The sequence below is a fragment of the Chrysochloris asiatica genome, unplaced genomic scaffold (assembly GCF_000296735.1).
Source record: "Chrysochloris asiatica unplaced genomic scaffold, ChrAsi1.0 scaffold00016, whole genome shotgun sequence".
NCBI lineage: Eukaryota > Metazoa > Chordata > Mammalia > Afrosoricida > Chrysochloridae > Chrysochloris > Chrysochloris asiatica.
The window spans coordinates 9925113-9937240 of NW_006408534.1; the positions used below are offsets into that span (position 1 = coordinate 9925113).

Sequence of the window (12128 nt, forward strand, 5' to 3'; positions counted from 1 at the left end):
TCACTAAACAATGTGTGGAAATTGTCAAATAGAAATCTATCTTGCTGTGTAAAGTTTCATCAAAAACTGAATAAAATTATTTTAAAAATATATAATTATTTAAACAATAGCACAAAGGCTTGGAGGGAAGACACAGAAATATTTATTGTAAGATTCTTAATATTCAGGAATTGGTACAACATCATTTGAAGATAGACTGGGATGTTAAAAATGTATACTCTAAGTCCCATAGTAAACACTAATATTACAAAACAAATAGCTCATAGATCAACAAAGAAATTTAGAGGAATGTGTATTTAATAAGTAAAGATTTCATTTATTAAAATGGAATTTTGAATTATTTATTATGAATCTATTTGTTAAAGTTTTAACAAATGGAATCATAATAAATAATCCTAAAGCTAGACAAAGAAGAAAAAGAAAACAAAGAACAGATGGGACAAACAGAAAAAAAAATATAAAGATGATACCCTTAAACCTAACCGTGTCAATAATCACATTAAATGGTCTAAACACAATGAAAAGACAGTTTGTCAGACTAGATAAAAAAAAAAAGCAAGACCCAACTATACGCTGCTTATAAAAATAGGTAAAGACTATATATATATGTATATATAGTTAAGTGCCATGGAGTCAGGTTTGACTCATAGTGAACTCATAGTACATGGTTTCTGAAGCTTTAAATCTTTTGTGGGAATAGAAATACTCATTTTTCTATCACACAGACACTGGTGGGCTTGACACATATAGGTTAAAAGGAAAAAGATGAAAAATCAAATGCTAACACTAGTCAGAAAAAAAACAAAGAGCTAATGTGACTGTATTGAAACCTGCCAAAGTAGATTTCAAAGCAAAGAATATTACCAAGATTAAAGAATGTCATTCCATATTGTAACCATGTAGTGAAGCAAAGTGTATGGTTTGTTGAATGTAAAACTGATGAGCATGTTGTTCTTCGTATCATTCAGCTTCTTGGATTATTGTTCAACATTCCTCAACAATTATCTAAAGCTTGTCATGATCAACTCTATTTTGAGGAGGCAGCTCTTTCCCAGTTGTATTTTGAGTGTCTTCCAACCTCAGGGGCTCATATTTTAGGACTCTATCTGACAATGCTATTCTTAAGGTTTTCAGTGGCTAGATATTCAGTAGTCTGCCTCTCCTTATATTCATAGTCTGTCATAGTCTGGTAGCTCCACTGAAACCTGCCCACCATGGTTTAGCAGGTGACTCTGCTGGTATTTAAAATACCAGTAGCAAAGCTTCCTGCAAGTAAAATATTGCTGGAGATATTTCAAAAATGGCTGCAACAAACTGGCGATTACAAGAAAAAGCAAGTTGTTCGCATGGGAGCCATTAAGGCAAGTTATCAAGTCCCTCCAGGGCAAACCCCCTTCCAAGACTGAAACTCAAAGGGAACACAGAAGCCTGCTGGTGACTGCGTTGGTCTACTTGTGAATGGAAATGGGGGAAAGGCAGTAATGAAGACATGGGCTGAGTTCAACCATGTTCCACAGACTCTTGTTGACCTGGAGATGAGAGAAGAGGAAAGGCTGGTTGATCTGAAGTTTGGGGGAGACTTGGGAACTCTTGAGCTCATGGACACTGACCTAACTACTGGGGGCTAGAGCTGAGAGTGAAGCATCCAGCAGATATGACATGGGGGGGAGCACAAGAATGCTCAAGCTTGCAGATAGTACTCATTTGACCTAGCTTGGATGGCTTGATGATTAGAACTGGAGGAAAATAAAGAAATTTGATACAGGAAGCAAGTGTAAAATGCTACAATTTGATGTACTGACCTTTGCTTATGGATGTAATTGCTCAAAATACCAAGAAGGAAGGAGTCTCACTTCAAGGACCAGACCCATTCCCTCTGTACACAGGTTGATAGGGCTGGGAAATTTAGATACTGGTTACCTAAAATGGAGGGAGGGGGAGCATAAAGGCACAAAGTGGCTGGCTTACAAGTTTTCAAAAGAGAGTTTAGTTTCAGCGTGTGCGAGGAAGGTAGAATCCCCACTGAATAGTTTTCATCTTGTCTAGATGGGTATGGTGAAAGGAGACGAAGATAGGATTCTTTTGATTCAATAGTAATTTTTACCTTGACTAATTGCAATTGTCACAACTGTAAAGGTAAAAGATGTGTAACAAAAAGGATCGAGTAATCTTACATTCCAGGAACACAGGACCCAAGACCATCAAGAGGGAAGAGTATGATCCTAACCAGAGAAGCATCGACATCAGAGGACTCTAGACTTGTGAAAAGAGAAAGGCTATGTGCTGGCGGGCAGGAGGTTGACTTGCAAAATATGCCCTTTGGTTGCTTAAATGATTATATGTTCTTGAATGTTTTTGTGTACATTAAAAAAAAAAAGAGAATAGAGGCAAATACAACTGTTAACCGATGGTGCATGGAGAGGATTGTAATTGCAATGAAACAAAAAATGATTGGTTGAGTGCAAAAACAATGTTATGCCATGTAACTGCCATGTAAACTATCACTCAAGCCACAATAAAAGCTCTTAAAAAAAAAAAAAAGGCTGCAACAGTATATTGACAGGAAATGGCCAGAGGTTCAGGCCAGATTCAGACAAAGACATAGAATGAGGGATTATCATTGCTGATATCAGATAGATCTTGGCTTGGCTGAAAGCAGAAAAGTACCAAAAAAGTGTTTACCTGTGCTTTCCCAATTATGCAGACTTTAGACTGTGTGGTTCATGACAAACTATAGGTAACATTGCAAAGAATGGGGATTCCAGAACACTTAATTGTGCTCATGAGGAACCTGTACATAGATCAAGAGGTGGTCATTAGAACAGAATGGTTTAAATCAGGAAAGGTATGTATCAGGGTTGTATCCTTTCAGCATACTTATTTAAACTATAAATAATTTTTAAAAATCTGGATTATATGAAGAATGTGGCAGCAAGATTTGAGGAAGACTCATTAATTATTTTGCTTGCTGAAAGTGAAAAGGACTTAAAATACTTACTGATGAAGATCAAAGACCACAGCCTTCAGTATGGGTGCGCCCAAATGTAAAGAAAATAAAAATCCTCACAACTGCATCCACTATCAACATTCATGGAAGTAATAGTCAAGAAAGGAAACAATATATTGCCTTAGGCAAATCTGCTGCACAAGACCTCTTTAAAGTTTTCATGAACAAAGATGTCAGTTTGAGGTCTAAGTTTCACCTGACCCAAGTCATGGTATTTTTAATAGCCTCATATGCATGCAAAAGTTGGACAATGAATAAGAAAGACTATAGAAGAACTGATGCATTTGAGTTATGGTGCTGGAGAAAAATATTGTATCATGGACTGACAAAAGAACAAACCAATCTGTATTGGAGGAAGTACAGCCAGAATGCTCCTTGGAAGCCAGGATGAAAAGACTTTGTCTCTCATTCTTTAGACATATTATCAGGAGGGCCCAGTCCCTGGAAAAGACATCATGCTTGGTAAGGCGGAGGTTCAGCATAAAAGAGGAAGACCTCCAACGAGATGGACTGGCACAGTGGCAGCAGCAATGGTCTCAAGCATAACAATTGTGTGGATGGCACAGGATCACACAGTGTTTTATACTGTTGTGCATAGGGTTGATATGCATTGGAATTGACTCAATGGCACCTAACAACAACAACAGCTGTTGGAATCATAGCAACAAGCAAGCCACCGCAGTACAACAAACTGGCAGATGACTGGTGGACCAATTACCATTATATCTTCCCAATTTAGCAATCACAAAATTTTATTTTATATTTGCAGACTGTTATACCTACTCCTGTTATTGACTATCTCATTATCTGACATTTCACATTTATAGCAGTAAAAAATTTATTATTTGACTACTTATTATGTGCATTAATGATGCGTGTCTGTGAGTAACAAATGCTGAAGTGCAAGGAATGTGTGAGGTGCATGTGCTGATGCTCCTGTACTTGTCCAAAAAGATATTCATGGGCCTCATTCCCTAGAACCAGAGCGGCTTTGTCAATTGCATCTGGCAGTTCATCACCAACCACAAGCAGGTCCAGCAGCAGAAGCTGGAGCAGCAGCAATGAGGGCCGGGGGTGGGGAAATGGAGGGAGGGGGAGGGGAAGGGGACAACAGGCACATCCATGACTGAGCTCAATTCTGGAGGAGCAGGTGAGGCGAGGCCTGCACAGAATCTGCTCCAGCTCTGCTCCCCTGCAGCTCCAACCTCAGAGGGCTGTGGGGGCCTCTGGGGTGGGCAGGGCAGCCCCAACCCCAGGCCCCCAAGGGGTCTACCCCTACCTGACCCAATCCTTCGGACCCAGAATCCCAAAGCCAATCCCCAGCTTCAGAGCCTCCTCCTTCCTGAACTCTACACCAACCCAGAACAGGGTACCCCCCACCACAGGCTTCTCTGTACCACCTCCAGCCTCCAGAGGCTCTAGCTTTGCTGCTCCCTCCACACCAAGACCTGGGACAGCCCCAACTGGGGCCTCCATTCTGCACACACCACCCACCCAGTCCTGGCCCTGGGTCAGGGTCCCCTGCCAGGTCAGATGTGCTAAGCAGGGTTCCCCAGGTCCGGGTCCCCCAACCAGTCCTGCAGGCCAGTGTCATGGAGGATGACATCTTCATGGACTTCATCTGAACCCCCAACACCCAATAAACTTCTTTTTCACACACACACACAAAACCAACTAACACTTGCTGACTGTGATGGTCAAGGTTATGTGTCAGTTTGGCTGGTCCTTGATTGTCATTGTTTGGGCAGTTATGTAATGATATATGTCATTCTTGATTTGTGATCTGATGTTGGTCATCTTCCATTTTTGTATAATGTCGATTTTTATCTAATAACCCGGTATTTAGAACCTAATAATATCAGTAAGTGAGGAATAGGTATATTCAGTTTATTTTTCCCTATTTCCTGGGAAATGTGTCCTCTAAATATATGGATAGACTGGTTTCTTTAGTCCTACTTAATATCTCTTTGATTCTAAATTTAATACACGTCAGTAAAAATTATTCTTGAGGACTGACAGCTATTGTGATATTCAAAACTAGATATTTTATATCTTGCTCCCCAATTAAGTACTTGTGGAGAAAGATAAGGCTTTCTGTTCCTACAACAATGTACAGCCTTGGAAACCCTATACAAGATCGCTGTGAGTCGGAACCCAGAACTGATTGGACAGCATTTCAGAACAATAATTATGTACTTAAAATTATAATCAAACATTACCAATTATATCATTGTATCTAGATACAGGATGGAAATGGAAAAATATTATTTTTAAATAACACTGATTTTCATAAAATTCTGACCTACTGATTAGAAAACAATGTCATTAAGACCATTTACCAGATCACAAAGCTAATAGAAACTAATATAAAGTCAACAGAAGAAATGGAAAATAAATTATGTTCCTTTGGTGCACTCATGTATTCAGTAAAATAGTGAATACTAATGTTGTCAAAAGGTAATAACTCTTTATGTTATACACATGAATCTACAAACAGTATGTCGAGAGCATTTTCTACGTGTAAAAGTACAATGTTGATGACTTTAACTATACACTAACTAGAAATTTCAGAAAATACTCTAGCTTTAAAACAATATTTAAGTCCTAAAGAGATGATTCTGGGAAAATTTACAAGGGAAATTTTGAAAAAAATGTTAACAGGTACAATACAAACTCAGTGAAATACTGAACAATAAATCTTTAGTATACAGCATGATAAGGTCAGTGAAAAGGACACAGAAAATACTCCATGAAAATAAAAAACGTAAAGCTTTTAAACAGGAAGAAGAATTCAAAGATTAAATAAAGTATATATTATAAATAACTACCACAAAAATCACTTGGTAAAAGGTATACTTACAGAGCAATAAAGAAATTTATCCTGGTGTGCTCATTTATAGTAAATTTAGCCCTCTTGAAATAAACAAAGGTCATAGCCAAAAGATACTATAGGGGAAAAAGTTAAAAATTATTATCAATATTTTGTTTTAATAAGTAAAACTATGAAAATATTTAACTTTAAAAACGTTCTGATAATAAATAAAAGTATTATTGAATCATTTATCCTTATTACAGAATTATCAATTTGAGTATATATTATTTTGATTTCCTGTAATCAGTGTGAACAATAAGAATTCGTTCTTGATCATTTATCTTAATTAAAGTTATAACTAGAATTTCATTACTGCCAATATTTTAAAACTTAAAAACTCATTTTTACAAACTTACAAAGTTGACATAGTCAAACAAGTTATCTACATCCTTCACCTAGAGTCATCGGTTGCTAATATTTTGCCCTATTTGCTTGAATCTATGATGTATACATGTATAGATAGATGTATATATATGAGAAGGCCTCAAAAAGTTTGTGGATAAATGAAAAGGTAATGGAATTTTTTGAAACCCACTTGTATATACACACATACAGATTTCTGTCTAAACCTTTTGAGTTAGTTACAGACATTCATACTCACTTTAAAAAATGATCTCTAACCAGCAATTAGAAAAACATGGCTGTATTTTTCATTGGGAAAGTGTTTTAAAAGCATTATTAGAAAGATGATGTCTAGTCTGATATTAGGGTATTATGTCATGTTCTGAGTATTTAAATTAAAAACAAGTTATAATCTTGATCTATTAGATGCCTTATCTAAAATGCCTACTTATCTCATCTTTACAGGCTTAGCCATAAAGATTACTCCAAATTTTCAAAGTAATTCCTGGTATCCACTACTCACTGCCATCAAGTCAATTCTGACTCAGAGCAGCCCTACAGAGGGTTTCCGAGACTGTAAATCTTAATGGGAACACAAAGCCTCATCTTTCTCCCAAGGAGTGGCTGGTAGGTTTGAACTTACAATTTTGTGATTAACAGTCCAGTGCTTATTCATCAGTGCCACCAGGGCTCCCTTCCAGTAAAAGACTCCAAATAGTGTTTGTTGTTATTAAGTGCCATCAAGTCAACATCAACTCATAGTGACCCTGTATAGGGTTTTTGAGGAGCATTGAGTGGATCTGAACCACCAGTTTTGTGGTTCAATCCAAACTTGCAGTCCAGTGCTTATTCTACAGCGTCACACCAAACAGTATTAAGATACTCTTAATACTCCTGGTTAGTTACTTTTCAAACACTGCTCCTGCTGTCCAAATTTTTACTGCACTTAAACGAAAAACATTAAAACAAAACAAAACAAAACAAAAAACCTTTAAAATTCCACACAAAGTGGGTATTGGATATTAAGGCATTACTGTTAATTTTTTTAAAAGTTCAAGTGATATTGTGATTGTTTATAAAAGAGCCCCTATCTTTTAGAGATATGTTGTTGCTACTAAGTGCTGTTGAGTTAGTTTCAACTCACAGCAATCTTGTATAGGGTTTCAGAGGAGCTGCTGAAGTTTGAACTGCCGACCCTGTGATTCAACCCAACCTTTTGGTCCAGTGCTTATTCTACAGCACCACACCAGGACTCCTTTAGAGATATACTAGGAAATATTTGTTGCTAAAATGTTGTGATATCTAGAATTTGCTTCAAAATAGTCCTGTTGAACATTGGATACCTAAATGGGGTGGGGGTGGGGGTGGACTACAAAGGCAAGAAGTGCCTGGCTTACAAGCTTTCAAGAGGGAACCTAGAGCTAGGGGGCATGGAGGAAAGCAGAATCTCCAGTAAGTACTATCCAATCTGTCTAGGTGGAGCTGATGAAATGAAATACAGATGGGTCACTTGTGATACTGTAGTGAATAATTATTATCAGGACTGATTATGAGGGATGGAATGCAAAGGCAGACGTTTTGTAGCAAGGAAGGGAGTGATTAATTCTCCAGTCTAGGAGCAGAGGTCTCTAGAACCATCAAAGGAGAAGAGCCGAGAGTGGGACCCTACCCAGAGAAGCAGAGATGCCTGAAATAGAGATAGAGAGGATGACGCATGGAGAGGATTGGAACCATGGCAATGAAATGATATACGATGGAATGAATGTAAAACTAAAGTTCTCTCATGTAAACTATCATAAATTCACAATAAAACATTAACAAAAACTGCTAGGGCTCAAACATTATGGTGACTAAAGATCTCATGAAAAAAAATAAAAAGTCTAGTTTAGAGAAAAGGTCTTAGAAGAAACACATGGCCATAACTGATGACCGAGCTAAGCACTGGATGATAAGCACATGGAGATTATTTGTCCTACTCAGTCCCTGATATGACTGCATGGTCTAAAATGTCATTTACAAAGCTACAATCTTGAATGTTCAGCTTTGTTGCTACTGTGTAATGTTAGTATAATTTTCTTTTATGAAACACTGATCCCTAAATAAAGAACATGTTAAACTAGTTTACAAGATTACTGGAATTTTGTTTTATCTGAATTACTTATAAAACATTAAACATTTATATTACAGATAATTCTAACAAAAAGACATTAAATCTATACTGATTCCTGCTTTCAATTAAACAAATGAATGTCTTGTTACATGTCATAGAGTTGATTCCGACTCACAGAAAACCTGAGTCGGGTTTTCAAGGAGCAGGCTGTGAGTTTGAACAGTCCAGTCCTATAAAGCCACAGTAGGACTAACGTCTCTTAAATGGAATCAACAATATTCTACAATTCCTCCAGTATAGAATGGCATATGCTAATTTAAAAAGGTACTGTGTAAGGATTCTAGTTTGAAGGAGCAACGTAGGCTAGTTCTTTTCCTAACCTTAAATAAAAATGAAAAATTCTTAAAGTTCTAATGGCCCAGTAATATAATGCTAACAGTTTTATTCTGACCAAATTCACCTTGTCTGCAATTTTACAGCAGCAGTCCATCCACAAGAAATCTTGAATTAAATCATCATCTGCAACAAAAGACAGTTATGACTTCTCTTTTAAAAGCACAGTATCTTTTTGAAATATTAACTTCTGAATAAGATTATAAATGATGCTTAGAAATCAAAAAACAAATGAATACACCAGTGTTATCTCTGGTGTTCATAGTTACAAGCACTATACAAAAAGGCATCACCATAGTCTTCATCTTCCCATCTAATTTGCCATAATGTATACACAGATTGGAGAGGCAGTAGAAATGTTTGATTTATTGAAACCCAGTACCTCTTGGAGAAATGCATCTTAGAGTTATTATGAGACTAACTCTTCATTCCTTTCCTAAATCAATCTTTTAACAAGTAGAAATGGAATCTAATAAAGGATAACTCTAGTTTCTGAGGAAATAATAACTTAATAAATACCCTGTTTTCTAAATGTTTTACTTTTTCAATTCCTTTCATGTTCCAGGGTATTTTTAATTTTGGATTCGTCTTCTCATCTCCTATTTATCTCTTCCACTTACTTATTATTCAAATATACAAGAATATATATGTAAAAAGGTTCACAATTCATTAATAATTTCTAATTGACATTTAATTTTGGAAAACTGCCTATCTGACTAAAAGACCAAAACTACTCTTAGAAAAACAGTAACATCAAAAAAGTAAGTCAAAACATTTATTGCAATTCAAGGGCTCAAATATATTGGTTGTGGTTAGAACTACAACCTGGGAAATTTGCTTTCCCATATCTTCTACTCCCTTCATTTTAAGTTAAGAAACAATATATAATTTCTTAATATTCATGTTTATACCCCAGAAAGCTCCAATTGAGAATAATTTGTCAGGCTAATTCCATTCCCATCTATTAAGTGACCTAAAAGGGTGGTGTTGGTGGCTGTGTGCCGTTGAGTCGGTTCTGACTCAGAGCCACCCTATAGAGCAGGGGTTGTGGGTGTTGTTGTAAGTGCCGTCGAGTTGATTCTGATCCATAGCAACCCTGTATAGGGTTTCCAAAGAGGAGCTGGTGAGCTTGAACTGCTGACCTTACAGTTCAAACGGCTGTGCAGTCTGGCTCACTAACCCACAGCACCACCCCAGGACTCTATCGTAGGGAACCAATCATTTGGTCTGGCCCTGCCAAGGCAACTGCAGTGCCAGCATCACACTGCTGTTACTGATGTGCCATCCAATCAGTTCTGACTCATAGCAATCAGTTAATTAAACGTCCAGACAAATATATTAGGCTAATTTTTAAGTTGATAATTTTACATGGCCCATGAATGATGTTTTAAATTTTGGTAGAAAAAAGGTTCCCCTCCCCTGCTAAATAGGGTTTCCAAGGGTGTAAATCTTTGTTGCTGTTGTTAAGTGTCATCAAGTCATTTTGACTCATAGTGACTCTGTATAGGGTTTCCCAGGATGACTGGTAGGCTTGAATCACCAACCTTGTGGTTAGCAGTCCAGTGCTTATCCTACAGAGCCACACCAGTACTTCTTTTAAAAGGGTTGAGATAGGTATTACATTTCATATGATCACTTAAGAGTATTAAAAAGACTTATGAGTAATAATTTTGTTCAGTCCTTAGTGATGAGAGGGAAGCATATTAACAACATTCTGCATCCTGACTGGAGTCCTAATGTGGCGCCGTGGGATAAAGCACCAGATCACAGGGTCGGTTTGAGCCACAAGGTGGGTGGTTCAAGCTCACCAGATGCTCCTTGGAAACCCCATACAGGGTCGCTATGAGTTGGAACCAACTCAATAACACTTAACAATAACACATGCTGATTGGAACATTTTTATATCCCTTCCTTATATTTTTTTATTCCAATTTCATCTTACTTTGCTTTTTTAAAAAGCGAAAGTGTTCTCTTATATATATATATAAAGATTTCTGTTCTTTCAATAGTCAAGACTCCCCAACTCACTCCTCTTAGAAGTAGCATATGGCCTTCCTCTATAAACAAGGAAACCTGTTACAAGGATCCTACCAAACTGTGCTTTTTACTTGACTGAATTCATTCCCACAAATATTTGCCAAAATCCATCAGGCCTACTCCTATTCTAATCAATTCTACACTTTCATTGCCTACTTTATTACCTTACATAAACAACATTAACAACAGCAAACAACAACAACAACAACAAATCCCTTCTCTTTCCTGGCCAGTCAGAGTACTAATAAACAAGTTTCTTTTTGGCTACTTATTTACAAAAAGTAGCACTATCTCATTACTTGAACGAATTCAAACCCAATTCTATTATATGAGCACATGATAACGGACAGTTAATATTTAAACAATATTCCTAAGGTATAAGACTGAAACTTCTAGGGTGACCAACCTTCCTGTTTGTCATATTTAACACTGACCATCTTAGGAAACCCTTTAGCCCCCAAAACACTGAGCTAGTTGGCTTACCTAAAAGACTTTGTTGTTAAGTACTGTTGAGTCAGTTCTGACTCAGAGTGACCCTGTATAGAGTTTCCAAGGAACATCTGGTGTGTTTGAACCACTAACCTTGCGTTGGCAGTCTAATGTTTATCCTACATTGTTACACCAAGACTCTATCTAGTAGTTTAGACTACACAAAACTCATGCTATGAACCTGAAGTGCCCCAAATTTACATTTGATATCTGGATCTAAGTAATCTTAGACGCTAATCTAAATTTTTAAATGCAAAAGCAAACAGATAAACAAAGCTCAACATTTAAAAAAAGATAAAATAAAAACTAGTATGGTCAAAGATGGGAAATTTGATAATGAACATGTTAAAATAGATCTTTACATTAAGTACTTTACAATTACCAGCATTACACAATATTTCAAACCTACCAAATAATTTAAAGAAGGCAGTCATTTCCTGACGTTGTATAACTAGACAAGGTCCTTTGGGACGTTTAGATTTATTATTATGTGCATTTTTTTCAGATGCTTGCCAACCATCTTTAAAAATAGAACGTTTCATATTAATGGGTTTTTTAGGTTGTGGTCTATTTAACTCTGATTTTACATGAACAGTGACAGTCGGGGGTGTCTCACAACACATCTGATTGTGCCTCATTTTGGTTTTCCAAGATTCCTGTCAAGATAAAACATATAATTATTTGTCATATGCTTATTTATTTATACATAAAATGACACTACAAGATGCAGTCATATACAATGTTACTGAATTTGCTATAAAATGTTACAGTGACTCATATGAGAAATTACCTTTAGAATTTAGTGCTAGGAAAAACTATGTTTCCTTAGGGTAGTTGATATACTATCTCTTTCTAAATAACTAATAATTATGTAACAG

General features: G+C 36.7%; 1 protein-coding gene across 1 annotated transcript in view; it reads right to left on the minus strand.

The window, feature by feature from the left end:
• SPDYA (speedy/RINGO cell cycle regulator family member A) overlaps window positions 1-11888 on the minus strand; it is a 41195-nt gene extending 29307 nt beyond the window's left edge. The window contains exons 1-3 of the mRNA XM_006835170.1: window positions 11660-11888; window positions 8792-8850; window positions 5868-5953 (exon numbers count right to left, since the gene is read on the minus strand). Of these exons, the coding sequence (XP_006835233.1) occupies window positions 5868-5953; window positions 8792-8850; window positions 11660-11888 (374 nt within the window). The remainder of the gene's footprint in view (window positions 1-5867; window positions 5954-8791; window positions 8851-11659) is intronic.
• Between the last annotated feature and the right edge of the window lie 240 nt (window positions 11889-12128).